Source organism: Somniosus microcephalus, chromosome 2 (genome assembly GCF_052327205.1).
Source record: "Somniosus microcephalus isolate GS21.2 chromosome 2, FLI_Smic_1.0, whole genome shotgun sequence".
In the NCBI taxonomy this organism is placed as follows: Eukaryota; Metazoa; Chordata; class Chondrichthyes; order Squaliformes; family Somniosidae; genus Somniosus; species Somniosus microcephalus.
Window position 1 is genome coordinate 17,251,731 of NC_140988.1, and position 21,238 is coordinate 17,272,968.

The following is a 21,238-nucleotide window of genomic DNA, read 5'->3' on the forward strand; positions in this document are numbered from 1 at the left end:
CTCATTGAAAAACAGTCGTGCTTTTCAAGGTTTCTCCCTTTATTCAAAACAGACTAACTAGTCACTTATCTCATTGCTGTTTGTGGAACCTTGCTGTGTGCAAGTTCGCTGCAACGTTTGCCTACATTACAACAGTGACTACATTTAAAAAAAATACTTAATCAGCTGTAAAACATTTTGGGATGTTCTGAGGTCATGAAAGATGCTATATAAATGCAAGCTCTTGTTGTGCTGTACCACTTTTTTCATGTTTTGCTAATTTGATGTCTGATAACTTATGCCTGTAATATGGCATGAACTGTGTTTAATCTGTCATTGATTTTGTAGTATATTACATACTTACATTACATAGAATTTACAGCACATAAACAGGCCATTCGGCCCAGCTGGTCTATGCTGGTGTGCTGCATAGGCTTCCTCCCACCCTACTTCATCTAACTCGATCTGCTTATCCTTCTATTCCTTTCTCCCTCGTGTATTTATCTAGCTTTCCCTTAAAGGCATCTATGTATTCACCTCAACTACTCCTTATGGTAGCAAGTTCCAATATACTAGTCGATGTTCTATGGCATTGTCACATAAGATGTATGCGGGTACGGTAGCATAGTGGTAATGTTACTGGTCTAGTTACCAGAGGCCGGGATTAATGATCTGGAGACGTGAGTTCTAATCCCACCACAGGCAGCTGGGGAATTTAAATTCAGTTAATTAAATAAATTTGGAATTAAAAACTAGTATCGGTAATGGTGACCATGAAACTACCAGATTGTTGTAAAAACCCATCTGGTTCACTAATCTCCTTTTGGGATTGAAACCTTACTCGGTTTGGGTATATGTGACTCCAGACCCACAGCAATGTGGTTGACTCTTAACTGCCATCTGGATCAAGGCGGCGGCTCACCACCACGTTCTCCAGGGCAAGTAGGGATGGGCAATAAATGTCGGCCTTGCCAGCGACGCATGAACGAATTATAAAAAATAAAAAAAAGTCAAGATTTCAAATGTAGTTTTAAGGTGAAGTGGGGTTAGAGGGTGGTGGACCAGGGTGCATTGACGTAATTCAGTTCCCATGTTGAAGTCATACATGTGTTTATTTTTACATAGCTAATGTCAACAACAAAAAACAGTGTACTGTGGGTTGGGGAACATAATTCCAGTTTCATTAACTCACCTGGTTGTGGGGAAATGGCCTCAAAAAAATCCAAAATAACACAAATTGAAGGAAATAATGAGGTGAAGTAAAATGGTAACCCAGCCTAGGCTCACCCCAGTCCATTATTTCCCTGAAATGAGTATCTGACATTTTCTAGGATTCATGCTTACAAACCCCATCTACAGTAGACTATGGGAAAGTTATGCACATTTTTACCCACAGCAGCTCCCCTACTGTACTGCAGTTACCAGGGCTCAATGCAAAAAAGAATACTTGCATGTTAATAGTTTTGTCCCTTAAACCTTTATGTTGCTGCACATTGTTTATTTTGCCTCTCTCTCTTAAAAGTAATATAGTCTATGATGAATTCCAAAGCACCTTTTCCCATGAGTATTCAGTAACCCCCCACGCCCTGTCCATTAATTAATGAAAAGGAAAAGTGCAGAGTCCCAGCTGCTCCATCTGCCAGCCCTGTGTTCTCTCTCGTTTTTTTTCTCTGAAGCGGGCCATTGTAGCAAGGGGGTGAGGTGGGCAGAGGTGCAAGGGAGCTCAGCACAGCAAGGGATGAAGCAGACTCGAGATCAGGTCAGGGCCATTTCCCCACAACCAGGTGAGTTAATGAAACTTGGACTGTGCCTCCCAACCCAACCCAACCCAACCCACAGTACACATTGTAACCTTTGTTTTAGTTGACATTAGCTATATAAAAATAAGCACAATTTATATAGTTAATATACAAACAGAAAATGCTGGAAATACTCAGCAGGTCAGGCAGCATCTGTAGAGAGAGAAACAGAGTTAACGTTTCAGGCCGATGACCCTTCGTCAGAACTGCTGTATTTTGCTTTTATATATTTAATATTTGTGTAAATTTAATAAAAATAAGCTGCCGTGGAGTTTTAAGGAAGTTGGCGGTGGGCAGGAGGCGAACCGCTGCAGACATCTAGGGGAACAGCAGAGGAGGAGGGGCAATGGAAGGAGCTCTGCTATTTGAGTGAACAGTGAAGGAGGGGGGGAGAAACCATGAAGAAAAGAATGCCTTCATAAACAGAAAATGCAAAAACCAAATTTAAAAATGAACTTATCTGAAGAGAAAAATTCAGAGTGAAATAGGGCAGAACCTTCAACTTCAGCGGGAGCGGAAAACGGGCGATACTGATCGGCAGCCAATTATACACCCCGTCCGATCCCGTATTGCCTGTTTCACACCCGACAAAAGTTGAAAGTTCCAGCGATTGTGCCTGGGCTGGCAGAAGCATTTAAGTCTGCTCCCGATGCCATCCAGTGGTCAGAGCCTGCAACTGGATGGAGAACTAAGGCCGTTCTTAATGTGCTCCAGTGTCATAGACTGTCACATTAATGGAAAAATCCTATTAAAACTGTGACTGGGCAAGTCTCACCAGATGTGACAGAATTAACAGTGAAAACCTCACAGGCACTTTTCACAAAAATTAGGACGGAAAGTGCATGAGCGCGCAAACAAACACAAACGCAATTCAATCTTTTGACAAGGCGCATTTGACAAGTTTTGCCAAGTATTTTAAAGTGGACCTTAATAGAGAAGTAATTAGGATCAGGAATACATTCTTAAACAAACTAACCGACTGCTTGCAGATTATCTCAAAGGATTGTTTTGATTAAGGAGGATTTTATCAGGTTAATATAAATAATTTCCATTGTGTTTACTGAGAAATAATTACATTGTGTTCCATTTAACGCATTGTGGCAAGATGCAACATTTTGTAATGTGAGGGGAGGGGGGAGAAAATGCACAGGACTTCCAGCAGTCCCACATTTACAGTGAGGAATAGATTTGTTGGCATGTTCTCAAACCAGTGTACCCAAGAACTGCGGAAAAAATTGTTCCAATACACTGGTTGGGTTATCTATATTAAGGCATTTCAGCGGCAAAAGTGCAGCTCTTAAAACACCATGCAAAACATAGGCCAGCCAGATAGGAACTAATTCGATAGCAGCTAATAATCATTCCTTTGGAAAATTATCCCCTATTGGCAGACCTCATGACACCTGGAGTACTGTGTGCAGTTTTGGCCTCCTTGCCTAAGAAAGGATATATTTGCCATAGAGGGAGTGCAGCAAAGGTTCACCAGACTGATTCCTGAGATGGCAGGACTGTCGTATGAGGAGATTGGGTCGACTAGGCCTGTATTCACTAGAGTTTAGAAAAATGAGAGGGGATCTCATTGAAACGTATAAAATTTTGACAGGGCTAGACAGACTGGATGCAGGGAGGATGTTTCCCCTGGCTGGGGGGTCTAGAACAAGGGGTCTCAGGATACAGGGTAGGTCATTTAGGACTGAGATGAGGAGAAATTTCTTCACTCAGAAGGTGGTGAACCTGTGGAATTCTCTACCACGGAAGGCTGTGAGGGCCAAGTCACTGAATATATTTAAGAAGGAGATGGATAAATTTCTAGATGCAAAAGGCATCAAGGGGTATGGGGAGAGAGCGGGAATATGGTATTGAGATAGAGGATCAGCCATGATCATACTGAATGGCAGAGCAGGCTCGAAGGGCCGAAAGGCCTACTCCTGCTCCTAGGTTATTGACATGGCCCTGCATCAGTGGAGATGCTAGTGCAATTGCTTGATGTGTAAGTGAGGTGTGAGATGTAGGTGAGTTCACTCTTTTATTCATTGAGCACACAAGCACACACAATTGGCTGCCACAGTGCTCAATAAATGAACACTTGCACATTGCACCTTTTGTCCTACTCTTCCTCCTGTAAAGATTGTGTTCTTTGTAATTTAACAGGGTGACAAAAGTTAAATTGGTTAATTTAGGATTAATTTTAATTTAGGGTCATGGGTTACATATATGTTAACCTGGCAAAAAGGTATCTTGAGATTTTATACTTTAAATACTTTTGAGTAAAAAACGAATATACATTCTCGACCTCAGTACTGTGGTGAATTTTTTTTAAGTTTAAAATTGTATTACTTAGGCTGGAGATGTGCTTTATTACAGTACTTGGGTACTAATGAGAGGGCATAGGTACAAGATTAAGAGATTTAGGACAGGGAGGATGAGAGATTTTATTTAAACAGGATTGTGAGAATATAGAATACACTACTGGAGTTAGTGATTGAAGTAGGGATTATGTCAACTTTTAATAAGTTAGATAGGTGGTTGAAGGAAAGGGGGATAAAGGGATATGGGAGCAGAATGGGCACTGGGATTAAGACTACTGCTTGTGTGAAGGATAAACACCAACAACAGTGCCCTGTTTCTGTGTTGTAATTTCAATGTAATTGCTAAACCCCACAATTTATGGTTCTTGTCAGTATACAGTTTTGTTTACTGGCTCTGATTTTGAAAAGTTGACCAGTCCTGCTCTATAAGAAAGCAAAGGATGAACAAAATCTTTTCAACTCATTGATCTTGCTCCTTTCAATAGACAATATCATCTGAGGGTTGATGAGGGTGGTTGCGGTTGTTGTGTACATAGACTTTCAAAAGGCATTTGACAAAGTACAGGAAACTTTGTGATATCCGGCACCGACGGGACCGGCGTGTTGCCGATCTATCAAAACTGCTGGACATACAAAGTTAATGTTGAAGCATACGGAGGTTTTCATCTCCGTATCTGACAACAAACACTGTTGCTTAGCAACAGCTTCTAAAGAGTCGGCTGCAGCTGCAAGCGTCTCTAGCTGAAGCTGTTGCTATAGCTACAGACCTTGCAGTGCCTGACTGGGGGGAAAAAAAAGAACGAGAACTAAAAAAAACTTATAGAAAACGGCTCCTGATTTTTGCCGTTAGATCGAGTATTCCAGACATACAACCTCCGGATAAACCAAAGTTTCCTGTACCACATAATAGACTTGTTAGCAAAATTAAAGGGACAGTGGCAGCATGGATACAAAATTGACTGAGGACAAGAAAGCAGAGAGTAGTGGTGAGCGGTTATTTTTCAGTATACAGTGGTGTTCCCCAGGGGTCAGTATTAGGACCACTGCTGTTTTTGATACATGTCCTGGACTTGGGTATGCAGGGCATAATTTCAAAGTTTGCAGATGATACGAAACTCGGATATGTAGTAAACAATGAGGAGGATCGTAACAGACTTCAGGAGGACATAGACTGGTGAAATGGGCAGACACATGGCAGGTGAAGTTTAACAGAGGGAAGTGTGAAGTTATACATTTTGGTAGGAAGAATGAGGAGAGGCAATATGAACTAAATGGTACCATTTTAAAGGGGGTGCAGGAACAAAGAGAGACTGAGTGTGTATGTACACAAACCTTTGAAGATGGCAGAACAAGTTGAGAAGGCTGTTAAAGCATATGGGATCATTGTCTTTATTAATAGAGGAATAGAGTACAAAAGCAAGGAAGTTATGCTAAATCTTAGCAAAACACTGGTTAGGGCTCAGCTGGAGTATTATGTTTAATTACTTTAGGCACCACACTTTAGGAAGGATGTCAAGGCCTTGGAGAGGGTGCAGAAGAGATTTACTAGGGATGTGGGATTTCAGTTAAGTGGAGAGGCTGGGGTTTTTCTCCTTCGAGCAGAGCAGGTTAAGAGGAGATTTGATAGAGGTGAAATCATGAATGGTTTTGATAGAGTAAATGCTTCCAGTGGCAGAAGGGTCGGTAACCAGAGGACACAGATTTAAGGTGATTGCCAAAAGAAGCAGCGGTGACATGAGAGAACTTTTTTACACAGCGAGTTGTTGTGATCCGGAGTGCACTGCCTGAAAGGGCGGTGAAAATATATTCAGTAGTAACATTCAAACCAGAATTGGATAAATACTTGGAGGGGAAAAAAATTGCAGGGCTCTGGGGAAAGAGCAGGGGAGTGGGATTAATTGGATAGTTCTACCAAAGAGCCGGCATAGGCATGATGGGCCGAATGGCCTCCATCTATGCTATAACATTCTATGATTCTATGTGCAATATGTACTGTCAGGAACATTACTAACTTTAGTCTTCTGACAAGAGGCAAATAAATAAATAAAGATAAAACCACTGAGAAGAACAACAACTTGCATTTATATAGCACCTTTTAATATAGAAAAATCTCACCAAGCTGGAGAATGGAGGCAAGGAGTTGCAAGAGAATGGTGTGGTCAAGCATTTTAGAGGCTGCAGAGAGGTCGAGGAGAGATAATGCAGCAATCACAGAGGATGTCATTTGTGACTTTGGTTAGGGCCATTTTGGTGCTGTGGCAGTGACGGAAATCTGCCTGGAGAGTTTTAGACATGGAGTTGGAGGAAAGGTGGTACGGATTTGGGCGGTAACAACACATTCAAAGACTTTGAAGAGGAAAGGGAGGTCGGAGATGAGATGGTAGTTTGCAAGATAAAACATTGGTGATGAAGCCAATGAAGCAAGTACTCTGGGATATCAGTTTACATTATTTTATCCTGATTTATCTTTATAGCCTTTAATCCCATTCTTAACCAATTGATCATCCTATGTTTTTTTTAAAAATCTCAACTAATGAGAGTCTGCTGTATATCTGCTATCCTGAGAGGGCAAAACTGTTTCACTTAGTTTTATAGTTTTATTTCCGGCTGCTTAATTTTGTAGTTGTCGCTTTCAAGTCTTGTGACAAATGTGTTGACTGCCTGACTAACACCTTCCGTTGTTTACTTGGAACTTTTTGTCTTTTGAAACCCTCAAACACAGATCAAAATGTCGCTTTGTGCTCTAACCAGAGGCACGGCTCAAATCAAAATATAATATTGCATGAAATTTGCCCTACGGCAGCACTCCTTTACAATTAAAATGAAAGCAGGCATTATATACTTGTACTTCAATTGATAAATTTTATATTTTGCCCTTGAAAATACAATATACTATGAAGTACTAGACTTTTTTTTTCTATCCTTTTTCTGCTAATTTTCCCCCTTGTTATTCTCTCCTCTCCGAAAGTCAATGATTCCTTACATGGATACAGTATGGGTTCTGGATGTTCTCTGAAATGTCACATGTGAGCTGTTGTAGAGGGTGTCGACTTTTCCTCATTCTGTCTGCTTTAAATACTTTTTTATTTCGGATTTTACCATACAAAAAGTACAGGAGCCCCAAAGCATACTTAGCCTAAGAAAGAATGACAGTAATAGCAATCAGTTGTGTCTCTTTACTGCCAAAAATTACTGCCAAAAGTTACACCCAAACTGTTATTGAATGTTCCTAAAAGGCCTGTTAACATCATGATCAAAGGGCTAGCCATTGGCGTTCTGCTCATCTTCATTTGTTCTGTAAATCAATGAAGCAAGCTTGTTCTTGTGATATTTGGTTTCTACAAAACTAGCGTTTCCAGATGTGTTTTTTTTTTAAACGTTGTGGACGGGCATCTATGTGAGCACCGATGAGTAACTGCTTGTTCGTTTCTCTCAGGTTTCTAGCTCGTCAGCTGATAAGGATGTCTAGCGATCGTGCTCTATTAAACCGACTGGAGCAGAGAGCTATCGAGGCTGACCAAGTCATTGAATACCTTAAGCAGCAGGTGGCATTACTTAAAGAGAAAGCAAGTAAGTTTGGGATGTTGTTAGGAATTCTCCGTGTCTAAAAAAAATTCCCATTCTACTGCATGCATTGGCAGTTAGATGGATATGATTGTCTAAACTTTCACAACTGTTTTCAGTACTGCTGCATGGTCAGCCAACAGGCATGCTTACAGCAAAGACATACCATGCCAACCTGTTAACCAATCTTACATTCAACTGTCCAGCCAAGAGTAGCCCTCACATCTCCCAAATCCAATTGACCTGCAGCACTACTAACGGGAACCCTTTCTGGTACTCTTGAGAATTATTTTTCTTACTGGCATATTAAAATATTGTCTGTAAATCCTGTTTGGCCTAAACCTTTTTTCAATCTTGTGTTTATTCTTTAAATCTCATACTGCTAATAGTGGGTTTAGAATATTTGAACTAAACTCATGATATTTACTGCTGCTATAACTATCCTTTCCAAAAGCTGTGTAGTCGTAGGGTTTTGTTTTAAAGGTGCTTTAATCCCTGATTTGTGCTGAGTCAGTCAGTGGGACTGCAGTACAATTGGTCTCAATATTCCTTAGTTAAGAACAACAACAGCTTGCATTTATATAGCGCCTTTAACATAGTAAAACGACCCAAGGCGCTTCACTGGAGTATTATCAAACAGAATTTGACACCAAGTTACATAAGGAAATATCAGGACAGGTGACCGAAAGCTTGGTCAGAGGTAGGTTTTAAGGAGTATCTTAAAGGATGAGAGAGAGGCAGAGAAGTTTAGGGAGGGAATTCCAGTGCTTAGGGACTAGGCAGCTGAAGGCTTGCCCGCCAATGGTGGATGGATAAAATTTGAGGATGCGCAAGAGGCCAGAATTGGAGGAACACTGAGATCTCAGAAGGTTGTAGAAGGTTACACAGATAAGGAGGGGCGAGACCATGGAGGGATTTGAAAACGAGGATAAGAATATTAAATTTGAGGCGTTGCTGGATTGGAAACCAGTGTAGGTCAGCGAGTACAGGGGTGATGGGTGAATGGAACTTGATGCGAGTTAGGATACGGGCAGCAGAGTTTTGGATGAGCACAAGAGGGTGCAAGGTGGGAGGCTGGGTAGGAGAGGATTGAAATAGTCGAGTCTAGAGCTAACAAAGGCATGGATGAGGGTATTGACAGTAGATGAGCTGAGGCAGGGGTGGAGAAGGGTAATGTTACGGAGGTGGAAGTAGGCGGTCTTGGTGAAGGAGAGGCTGAGTTTGGGAACTCCGCTCAGGGTCAAATAGGACGCCAAGAAGGGGGAAATTGGCCAGTGTTTCCCCCTTTTGGGGGGGGGGGGGTGCTGTGTTGGTTCCCACGTTTGATGAAATCATCAACATTATCTGTCCAACCTCATGCCTAAACATGGTCTCTTGGCTGAGGTGCCAGAAGGTGGTTGCTGCCTGTAGAACTGTACACCACCGGGAATTGCTGCTTTCAATTGACAACCGTAAGGAGAGAAAACTGAAAGAAGAAAAAAAGACCTTTGCATTTTTTGGCCCAACGTAGGGCATTACTAATTTGTTCTTAATGTGCATTCATTTGGGATCTGATCTATTCTGGGCCCAAGCTATAAATCTAGCCAAGAATGATATATGGAAGTCTGTAATGACTAATGCTTCTGAGTGAAACAAATTTTTGGCAGTTGCCATGTAGTTTTTAGTTGTGAGAGACCACAGTACAAGATTGCCCATAACTTGGCACTAATTGACACTGATGTCATACTGGTGCACTAAGGATTTTTTCTTGTTGGGTCAATCCTAAGGAACATTGGTTATGATTTTTCTCAGCAGGCGATAGTAGATTTATCACTGGATTGGCATGTTATACAATTGTTGCTTTAAAAAGAAACCAATTTTCCACTTTCTTTTATACTAATGTAACACAGAAGAAATGGGCATTGTGGACTTTATGGAGTGTAGTGGCTGTCTATTTTAGCTTTGTGTTTGGAATCTGTAGGAACAATGCCCCGTAAATTGCCACAGGTTGTGTGGGGGAAATGCCCTAAAATGGAGTTTTAGCTTGAAAGCTGACGAGATGAAATGGAGTTCAGTTATTGAACTGAATGCTGGGTGACGGCGTTTAGCTAACACAATCGAAGCTAACCATCACCCAGGCTTTTGGCCATAAAATCTTCTAAGATAAAGGCCATAATCTAAAGCTATAAAACCTGTAGGTTAATTGCACCAGAAAGGTCATATGAGACCTCATTATCCTTAGCTTAGGCCTCTGGTAGAAAGCCTAATGGAACATAAAGATGTCACCTCTCTTCATTTGTGTCGAAAAAAACTCTAGAAATGCAAGATCGGTGTGTATCGTGGGGGTGGTCGTAAAAATCATAAAAGCAAAATCTGTCTCACTGGGGAAAATCCAGGCCCCAGCAAGTCAGATGATAGGTACAGGACTCCACATTTATCATGTTTGATTGGCAAAAGGTCAGGGTGGTGGGGTGGGGCGGTGTCGAGACCTTCTGGCACCAGTATCATTCTGATTGGTTAAGTGAATGTAGGAAGACTTCCCTTTAAAATCAAGATACAAAAATAGAGGGTTCTGCACCTCTCTGATCAGTCAGTGTTAGACAATCGGTAGTCAATTACAGTAGGCAGTCTGTAATAACCTTTTTCTACAGGGAACAAGTTGTCTTTGTAGGAGTAGCAGCTTCTCTGTTAAGTTCAGTTTGGCTCTCTTTGTTCTGTAAGAACCTATACGTAGCAGACACAGGAAGGTGCCGTTACAGGTACAGTGTATTAGGACAAGGAGTAAAACAACAAATTAGTTTTTGAGGCTGTACCAGTCAGTTGCAGCCAAAGAAAGGTGTCACTTAACTTTAAGTGGCTGAGGTCAGAGAGTGGAGGTATGAAGCCAGTTGGCACTGAAGATCCAGTGGAACAGATAACCCTGCTGCCAAAAGGGGGCTCATTGACTCAACACTCCAGAAGCTAAGGCCCGTGTTCCAGTGAAGGAAGAAGATTGACTCAACCCCGCCATTCGTAAAGACAGGGTCGTGTAAGCTCTGAACCTTGTTACTCACATATGTAGACTTGAGCTATTTAATAGGCTGGCTATTCAAAGCTGTTAACTTGTCAGCTATCTAAGGAATTACTCAAAAGAAACCTCAACAATTTATAACCGGCTCTGGTCACTGCTGTATTAATGCTCAGCATCCGTTAGTTCTGATTTATAGTAATACATTAATTTACTGTAACGCCTGTGTAACCTTTGCTACTTGTTTTGTTAATTAACTCTTGACCATTAATAATTTGCTGCTCAACTGCTAGATTACTAATTAAATTTATGCATGTCTATTAAGCATTCGTATACCCAACTTTAATGCTAAGTTGTGATTTGTAACCAAGAACGTGGTCTGGCTTCTTCCTTGACGGTTTGACAATTCACCCACTCGGCAGCTTCAGGGTGTACTAACCAAGGGTTAGTATATTACATTTATTTTGCTTCGAACTGGGTTAAATGCAAGACAGTTTGGGAGCTGAGTCAGGCATCATTCATCCCAAGACCTATGCTGGCAGGTAAAACCCCAGACAATTCCTTAGTAAGGAATTCAAGGAGGGAATTGCGAATTTGTCTGGTTCCTCAGCATATATTTATCATGATTCTAAAACCTAGCTTTCTTACAAATCCTATCGCAGGGAAGGCTGCAATGTCTTTATTGGCTCTCGGAGATGAGATCAACTTCATTATAACATTATCTCCAAGTCCTAAAACTTGAAAATCAAGAGCTCAGATGTTGTCATTACTATTCATTTTAGTAATCGAGACACAGTAACTCAGGAAGACTTATTGCCATCTTTATTGCATATCCAGGTTTCAGTATTTGCCTGCTTTATACAGTGCATCCATCTATCAATTTACACGGTGTTAATTTTCCTAATGATTGATGGGTCCTATTGAACTGCTGGAACATTTCATTATGTCTCCTTTAAAACTGAAGACTGGCATTGAGGCTACATGATCTCCATGTTACCTTATATAATATTGAGATAATTATGCACTTTAAACTACAAAGTCACTTTCTTGTATTAAAAAAAATCTATAAACATGTGTTTATCAAATGAAACCTCAGAGAATACATTTTTAAAAAAAAGAAGAAATGTTATCGTGGGCAGCATGCCAAACCCGAGCCCTTGTTATTGCCTTGTACGCGGGTTCATGTCAGAAATAACTGGAGCCATAAATTATCAGAGTTGTTTCCTGGTCTCACCTTGTGAAAACACAGTGATTCAGAGCTACATACCAGTGCATAACCCTGCAGATTCTTCATTTGTATTCTTAATGCCAAGATGTCCTACATGAAGTTTCTATAATACTTCTGGTATCTTGTTCCATAAAGAATTAAGATGTCAGTGGTATGTATATGATTATTCAGTGAATGAATGATATGCTGATGCACTTCAGATACTAGAGATTCTAGATGGGATACAAAGATAGCAGTAGGTTCCAAAGGGTGAATTAAAGGTACACAGGTGTGAACTTGTACCATCATGGCAATAGGCTCAAATTCAATAGATGTGTCTAATTTAGAAAGCACTTGAGCTTTAGCAAGCTTTGATGTAATCTTGTTTTGTATAAATATTCTGTCTGTATTATCCTGGTTAGTATACTCATCAATGTTTGCAATCATGCCAAGTGATTCTATGCCCTTCAGCTATTTTTAAAAAAAAATTACTTTTCAGGACAAATGGTACTTTTCTATAAGGGTCAATTACTGGGCACACGTTTTCTACTGATTTAATACTGTGTTCTGCAGGCAAAATATCCAAGACTTTGAAAGCATCAACTATATTCAGTGAGCACTGAGACTGAAGTTTCTTAGTTTCCTTCTGGTGTAAGCTTCTCACCAGCACCTACAGGCATCATGTATTTCAGCTACAACGTCGATCTTCTTTGGCCAAATGCAATAAATAAGCATTTACTACCTATTTTAGTCTTTTAAAAATGGTTAAGTGGTTGATTTAAGCACAACGGCCTAGAAATTCAGTGGGCTGCGCCACCCGTTAGCGCCTTAAGAGGGCGCTAAGTGGGTCAGAAGCCACTGGCCACGCCTCCCGCTAAATTCAGCGGGACGCTAATGGCAGCGCTAGCCATTAGCGCTGCGCTGCTACCGATGATGTCATCGGTGTGCGCAGTGCCCTGCTAACGCCCCGATCGCGATATTTAGATGCGCCCCCTGCTTTAACGCCGGGCACTATTTGCGACCGGTTCAGGGGGGCCTACCTGCAGCGGTAGAGGCGCTAATTAAAGGAGAGATGCGGGGCAGCCATTTTGTTTGCTGGCCGCCTGCCAGCACACCTCCGCGCTGCCGTCCCCGGCCTCCTGAGCCCCCCCCCCCCCCCCCCGCGGAGTGCCGACTGCGTTCCAAGAGCCCGGCACTTCTCCTCGGTGCCGGGCTCTTTTGCCGGCACTCGCGATCCTCGATTGCGCTGCACAAGGCCCCGCCCCTTTAAGAAGGGGAGGAAGGCCTGCAGTACCTGCGGCACGTTGCGCAGCGATATTCAGCTGCAGCGCCCCAAGAGGGATGCGGGGCGCCTCCAGTAGCGCCGCGCTTCCCTCTGGGGCGCGCAAACTGAATTTCCGGCGGGCGGCCGCGACTGCTTCCGGGGCGCTACTTTTAGCGCCCTGGCGAGGCTGGCGCCCCAAATGGGGCTATAGTAAATTTCTAGGCCAACATCTTTCTATAAAAATTGCCGGCAGTAGTCACATGCGCTATAATCAATTAAGCTGTGGCATTTTGTTATTGAGCAATTTCATAATACAAATTGATAGACAAATCAAATCATATCATTCAAAATCAACTTAATTTGTTTAACCACAAAACTTTGTTAAATAGCAGTTCATCAGTTCAGCATTAAACACTGCCAAGCGAACTTGTGCAATTGTATGTTTAATTACAGTCAAATGCACAGCTATTAACTGCGTACATTAATTGTATTGCAGACAAGCTTAGGGTCAAACAAGACAAATGGCTACTGCCTCTCTTGAGAATCAAAAAAGCAAAAGTTATGGCTTAATTGAACAAATCTATAATTTGTCAAAAGTAAAGACTAGACAGAGATGCATTGAGAGCCTAGGCATTCTACCCTGCCAGGGAGCTTTGTTGTCTGTGCTAGAGCAGAAAAGTTCTCCTTGCATGGAAGAAGCTGGGCGAGCCTGTGCGACAAAGAGAGATTGCGGTCTCTGCTATTGGTTGAAAAGTTTTGGCAACACTCTCACTCTTAAGTGAGGCAACAGCAATATTCTCTGAAATTACTGCCTTTGCTTTGCTTGGTACAGGCTCCTTGCTAGAACTTGGCAACTTATTTGGATTTACCACTAGAGTAATGTCCTGGTAACTCCCTCACTGTGCATTGCAGTCCCCCAATGTTCATGCAAGCTAGCATTGGTGACCAGAATTCCAGAACTCAAATCACAATCGACCCAGTCAAAAGTATTTTATACGTCACATAGGGTACCAGTACAGAATGTTCTGTGGGTGTTCAGTAATCAATGGACATTTTCATAAGAACTAACAAAGGGACCCTATCAGATCAGGGTGCTTCAGCTTTGTAATCAGTTCAAGCAAATTGGTATAATTTTTACTAAAATTTTCAATGTTATAATTGAAAGAAATGTGTCTATAGGAGGCATAAAGGATCGCTTTTTTGTTGGGCTAGGAGAGAAATTGAATGTGCTGATTTGTAAAATAACAATGAGAATTTTTTTAATGTTCAGCCAGTAGGAAGGTGGACTGAATGGTGCATTGTGTTCGACACTGGCTTTTCACCTTTGGGACATGGATTTATATCCAGCCCAAACTCGAAGTGAAAGTCTTCATAGAAACATAGAAGATAGGAGCAGGAGTAGGCCATTCGGCCCTTCGAGCCTGCTCCGCCATTCAATGAGATCATGGCTGATCATCCAAATTCAGTACCCTGTCCCTGCCTTCTCCCCATATCCCTTGATCCCTTTAGCCTCAAGAAATATATCCAACTCTTTCTTGAATATACTTAATGAACTGGCCTCCACCGCCCTCTGTGGCAGAGAATTCCACAGGTTCACCACTCTCTGGGTGAAGAAATTCCTCCTCATTTCAGTCCTAAATGGCTTACCCCTTATCCTTAGACTATGACCCCTGGTTCTGGACTCCCCGGCCATCATAAACATCCTTCCTGCATCTAGTCTGTCCAGGCCTGACAGAATTTTATAGGTTTCGATGAGATCCCCTCTCAATCTTCTAAACTCCAGTGAGTATAAGCCCAATCGACACAATCTCTCCTCATACGTCATTCCTGCCATCCCAGGTATCAGCCTGGTGAATCTTCGCTGCACTCCTTCCATGGCAAGAACGTCCTTCCTCAGGTAAGGCGACCAAAACTGCACACAATACTCAAGGTGCGGTTTCACCAAGGCCCTGTACAACTGCAGCAAGACATCCTTGTTCTTGTACTCGAACCCTCTTGCTACGAAGGTTTGGGTAGCTTCAATCTATTTCCTAGTGGGCATAAGCTTTTTGAAGAAACCAATTGCCGTATGCTGGTGTATACATTTTGTGTCAGAACTGCTAAAGATTGTGTGAATTATCAGTTAATTTGTTAAGCGAATTGAGTACAATGTAGCCTTTCTAAACAAATTTCAATGGTTCGTATAAACTGAATATTTCCCGTTTTAAATACTTTATCTTCTGGTAATTAAGTCCTACAGGCTTCCCAAAGAGAAGAAAAGAGGCTTCGGGTTGAAAATGCAAAGTTGAAAAAGGAAATCGAGGATTTAAAACAAAATCTCGTTGAAGCAGAGATCCGTAATGGAGGTAGGCCTTTGTAAGAAAATTATAACCATAATGTTGTATATGAAACATTTGAATTATCATGAAATTTTGATTATGAAAGTCTACTTTCATTAACTGAGTGTATTAGTAATGGGCCCTGTTTATATTTTGTTTGCAAACTCATTGTGGTCTCCTGGAGCTTGCTTGATTGCCTTTGGGAAGGTTGGAGGGGAATTTCCCAAAGCTTTTTTCTAAATTGGCTTCTGTATTTTGCCTTTCCCAGGAGATTGCATGTTTCCCTGAGGGTAGGATGATGGGAGAAGTTACAGCATGGCAGATTGGGATAGGCTCAGTGGACAAGCTGGCCTTTTCCTGTCCTTTTTCAAATGTTTGTGTGTAAATAGCATTTCTCAATTTCAGGGCAGTTTGGTTTGCAAGGAACTGTAATAATCAGATGCTTCAGAGCAGTTTTTCAGAGACCTGTCAGTTTTAAATTGGTCTTTTGCTAGTTTATAGGGATCCCAGTTACAGTGAAACAGCTCGCTGACTTTAGCCCTCACTCAAACTTGGCTGGAGCAGGAAATAAATATTACTTGTTATGGATCCAAAATGATAGACTTAAAGGATTTTTGTGTTGCATTTTGGGAGAATCAAACTCTTGATTCTAGAGACCTTATCCTTCATAATTTGTGTTGATTTTTGTCACAATCACTTGACTGTGCCATTTTAAATATAAGATGACGAATCTTACTTGCAGTGCTGAAAATTTAAATCTTGCACATCACTCCACGCTCATTTCCTAATACCCAATTAACATTCTGGTGTTTTTTAAAGTTTCAAACTGTGATGAGCTGCATCCAATATTTCAAGTGTTCACCTCTATATCTCAGCCCTAAAATAACTTTTATATTTATGATACAAAAGCTGAGCATTTCAAAAATAATTAATTTTTACTATCTTATTCCATTAAGGCACAGAAATGCAATATGTTACAAGTATTTTCTATCTGCAGTATAATGAAATGTAATATCCATAGCAAATTTAAGATGATTCTATTTTTACGGTTTTATAAGTTATGTGGATTAGTCAATAAGTTTTACATTGCAGCTGGATGAAGGAATGGGGCTGTATCGGACCAATAATAAAATATTTTATGGATTTTTTTTTTCTTTTTAGTATAGCCTATAAAAAGAACAATGCAGATTCCTCAGCCCCCATTGGCTCACGGCCTAAATACACCGTCTGGTTCATAGCTGAGCCATAGAGATCAGAAAAGTCCCAGGTTCAATCCACAGCTGAGAGAGCTGATTTTTATCAAAGCAGTGATAGGATACTACAATTGGCCTTAGGCATGTGAGTGGTGGGGGAGAGCATCCCGGGTTCCCAATCTTGATCACCATCCAGTAATTCCAGTTGTAAAGTACACAAATGAATGTTGAGGACAGGAACAGGATTGATTGCGATGTCCCACCATTGTCGCATAGCCTGCTAATTCTTTCCATCTGGACTGATGTGAAGAATGGCCACTAGGACAAGTTGCTGGGCTACATTTGGTGTGTGGAAGCATACCCACTCTTTTCAGTGGCCTCAGCAGAGGGGATGGGGAAATGTGCCATGCAGATTTAAGTACTGTAATATAGAAAATCTCAAGTCTCAAAGACCATAGTCCATCCAGTCTGTCATCCTGCTGTATCCAATCGTTTGTTTAGTTTCAAAATACTTAGCAATTTTGCATCTAAGCAATCAAAGCTACTTGCACCTACAACCACCCTTGGTAAGCTATTCCAAAAACCAACCATCCTCTTATTGAAGTAATGCTTTGTTACTTCCTGTCTGAAATTATCTCTCTTCGCCTTATACTTGCGGCCATTTTTTCTGCTTTCCCATACTTGAGCTTCTGTAATTTGAATATCCTCTAACATATTTCCCATCAGTCGTCCCTCGATTGAAAAGGGTCCCAGCTCTGAGTCTATCCTCATATGGTTTATTCTTTATCTTCTAATCGTTCTTCTCTGCACGTTTTGCAGCTCAGCTACATCGCCCTGTAATGAGGGTTCTAGAACAGCGCACAATACTCCAGGTGTGGCCAGGCAATGCTTTTTACAACAGTAGGATAATGCCCTTCGATCTAGACCCTGTTCATCTTTTTATACAATCTAACGTTCTATGTGCTTTCTTGACAGCAGTCATGCATTAACTCTGGGGATTTAACTACTATGACCCCTCTGTTTTTGTCAGTATTTTCCCATTAATTCTATAATTCCTTTGCTTATTTCATGTTCCCAAGTGCAAGATTTTACATTTATCAAGTTCAGCAGGAGACACGAAGAAACTCTTGATACCATTTAGACAGACACTCTCTTTTGCTATCACCCATTTCAGATTCGATCTAGCCCAGCATTTGCTTGAAAAATTTCTGAACCGGTGTTGCATGAAACACCTTGTCTAAAGCTGTACTAAAATCCAAATAAACAACATCTACAGTGTCTACATTCTGAGTTACTTTATCAAAAAAATTCTATAGAGTTGGTCAGACATGGTTTCCCTTTTTTAAATCCACGCTAACTCTTGCAAGTTATATATTGCTCTAAATTTCAACCAGCTTGTCCTTAATAATTGATTCTGGAATTTTCCCTATTCTGATTCAAAACGTATTGCTCTGTAGTTTCCTGGATTCTCCCCCTCCCCCCCAAGATCCCTTTTAAAATAAGGGCATTATGTTTGCTGATCCCCAGTCCTCGGGTGCCAGCTCTTATCTAAGAAATCCCTAAATATTTCTGCCAGTGGTTCCACCAACACATCCTTGTGTTCGCAAAGACCCTAGGCTAAATCTCACCTGGCCCAGCTGCATTATTCACTCTGATTTTATTCTACCATCCAGCCACCATCAATGCAGTAATGCTAATTGTATTACGCCCTTCATTCTGACTACCTTGGGATGCCTCTTTTTCCACAGTCACTGTACTATCATGTTCTCTTGTAAACACGGAACTAAAGTACTAATTCAATTTTTCAGCTAATCTCACATCTTTATTAATGTATTAGTGGTCTCTCATTTTTTCCCGCCTGATGTACTTGAAAAATGTTCTTGTTGTTTTTCTTCATTTCTGTAGCAGTTTTTAAATTCATATATTCCTGCTTAGCCAGTTTCAGTCCTTTTGCACTTCTCCTAAGTTTTCTTTATGCTGGCACTTACTCTGCTGCAGACAACTTGGTGCTTGAATGATTTCACCTCATTCTGAAAAGTTTTATTCTTTTACCTGTCATCCAGGCTGGCCTTCACCCCTTGAGTAGTGGCAAATTTAAATTGTTGTGTGTTAATTGTATCTTTTAAATGGGAGAGGACTTTTGTTTATTCTTTTGCTAATAAATTAAATGATGTTGCACTTTTCCCATTGGGAAATAATGGAAGATACAGTTTCATCTGTGAAACCTTACCAAAAAAAACCTTCCCATGATCTGGGTGTTTTTATTTTTCTTAATCAACTTTTTGTATTCAGAAAAGCTTATACCATTTTAATTAAGCTCTCAAATTTTATACTTACTTTTCCCTCAAGCATCCCTTGTACAATATAATCATTGGCAAAGTATAGGCGCTTGCTTGATTACGGCTCCTGGACTACAATTACAATACTAATGTCAAAATGCATTTGTTTTACATCGAAGTGGAATATGGCAAATAGATTGCTATGTCCCTAAGGGGGCAGCATATCATGAGGTTGCAATGAAAGCTATAATACTGCTTTGGACTGGCTTATATCCGGAATGTTGGGAGAGAAAAAATGCCATCACATTTTATTGTAATGAATTTCCTTCACCTTTTACTGGGACCTAAATTGGAAGAAATAACTTGCATTTATATAGTGCCTTTTATGTCTTCAGGACACCCCAAAGCACTTAACTTTGAGTGTAGTCATTGTTTTTATGTGCGGAAACTCGACAACCAAATTGTGCACCGCAAGGTCCCACCAGCTGCAATGAGGTAAATGACCAGTTAGTTTGTTTTAATGTTGTTGGTTGAGTGATGAATGCTGGTCAGAACTCTGGGAGAACTCCCCTGCTTCTCTGAATAGTGCGACAGGATCTTTTACATCTACCTGAGCAGACAGATGAGGGCTCAATTTAACGACTCACTCGAAAGACTGCGCCTCCAACAGTACCGCACTCCCTCAGTACTGCACTGAAGTGTCAGCCTAGATTACATCCTCAAACCTCGAGTGGGCTTGAACCCAACGTGACTCCGAGGCAGAGCCAAGGCTGACACTCTTGTTTGGGTGATGGTGAATGAAGTGGAAAGCCTTTGGCTTTTCTAATGTACGATTTTCTAGGTTGCTACAACTAAAGTTCTCTCACCAATTTTTCAGTTGATTAGGGCGGCACCCATGCTGAGTCAACTGCTAGCTTAGCTGACTTAGAATAACCTATTAATTAGCCTTCCTATCTCCTGATCTTTCCGGTAATTCGGTTAATTCCCCCTGACCTTTTCCTCATGTCCCATCCCAACTTGTACAATGCATCTGTTTCTCGTCATTTGCCTCTTCTGACTCGTATCTGCCTCTTCGAAATATCTTGCAATAAATCATACTCTGTTAGCCAGTTTTGTCTTGTTTGATGCTATAAGCTAGCCAACTGACAATGGTCGTTGGGGATTCTTCGCTGCCTTTCTTGTGTACAAATAATGTTTCCATTCTCCGGGGCTTCGATCTGTATTAGTGAAGTAACTTATTTATTTTATTTAGCTGGCAAGGAATGTTTCATAACTCACTCATCCCCTTAGATCTGGTATTACACCTTGATTTAATCATGCTTATCATTCTGTTGTCTTTCATAAAAGATGTGCACATCCTTGTATTTTGATTAGTCTAAAGCAATCCAATCCAACTGTATTTCTACTCATAACTACTGCATTAAAGGTGCTAATTGCAGCTACATTGAAAAACGTCAATTGTCGTCTTCCTTCTGGTCATTTACTTCATGACTTCTTTGAATCCTCCTTTGCCTTCTGTTCTAACCACTTGGCACAGTGCTAAAGATTCCCATTTCGCCTTTGACTCAAACTTCAATGATCTTGGTAAAGCAGCTCCCTCCATATTCCATTCGGTTTCACCATTGTGACTTGCCAGGTTTTATCCCTATCCTCTGCTTGTGCATCGGATGGCATCCTCTCATCATAAAGATGTGTGCCTCTGAACTTGCCCTTGTCCTCTGTCATTTCTTCAATCTCAATTACTGCCAGTTCATCTTTGCATCTCCTTGGAAATTGTGTTTTTGTTCACTACCTCTATTAAAAAAAAAAGTGATCCTTTCACACAGTTTCCCTATTGCCTCTACATTGGTACTTTCAAAAGTTACGCAAACTTTTCTTAACTCAAAGTATTACATTTTTTTAATGATTCATTCTCTGGATATGGACGTCGCTGGCAAGACCGGCACTTACTGCCCATACCTAGTTTCTCTTGAGAGGGTGGTGGTAGGCTGCCTTCTTGAATTGCTGCAGTCTATGTAGTAACCCTGATGGAACCCGCTGTCAACCCACCACCACACGCCTTTCCCAATGTCGGGTCTGTCAACGCTGAGCAGACCCTACCAGCAGCGGCGGGGGTCCTAATTAAAATGATTAGCATCTAGTTGCCAGATGCTTAACTGCCTTTTTTCACTTACCTTTTTTCTTTAACTTCATGACCACGGGATGCCCGCTGTGCGCAGACCACGGCTGTCAAGCTGAGGCGTGAGTTCAGTGGCCATTGCTCCAGCTGATTACTTGACAGCTTCAAATGTACAGTAAAAGCTCCCAACTGACTGATAATCACTTTCCTCAGGCAGAAGC

General features: G+C 41.2%; 1 protein-coding gene across 6 annotated transcripts in view; it reads left to right on the forward strand.

Moving 5' to 3' along the window:
- Positions 1-21,238, forward strand: part of aimp1a (aminoacyl tRNA synthetase complex interacting multifunctional protein 1a) — a 90,749-nt gene that overhangs the window by 33,047 nt on the left and 36,464 nt on the right. For all 6 annotated transcript variants that reach the window (XM_086007013.1, XM_086007005.1, XM_086007037.1 and 3 more), the window contains exons 2-3: positions 7,524-7,657; positions 15,340-15,453. In XM_086007013.1, the coding sequence (XP_085863139.1) occupies positions 7,549-7,657; positions 15,340-15,453 (223 nt within the window). In that variant the 5' untranslated portion in view covers positions 7,524-7,548. The remainder of the gene's footprint in view (positions 1-7,523; positions 7,658-15,339; positions 15,454-21,238) is intronic.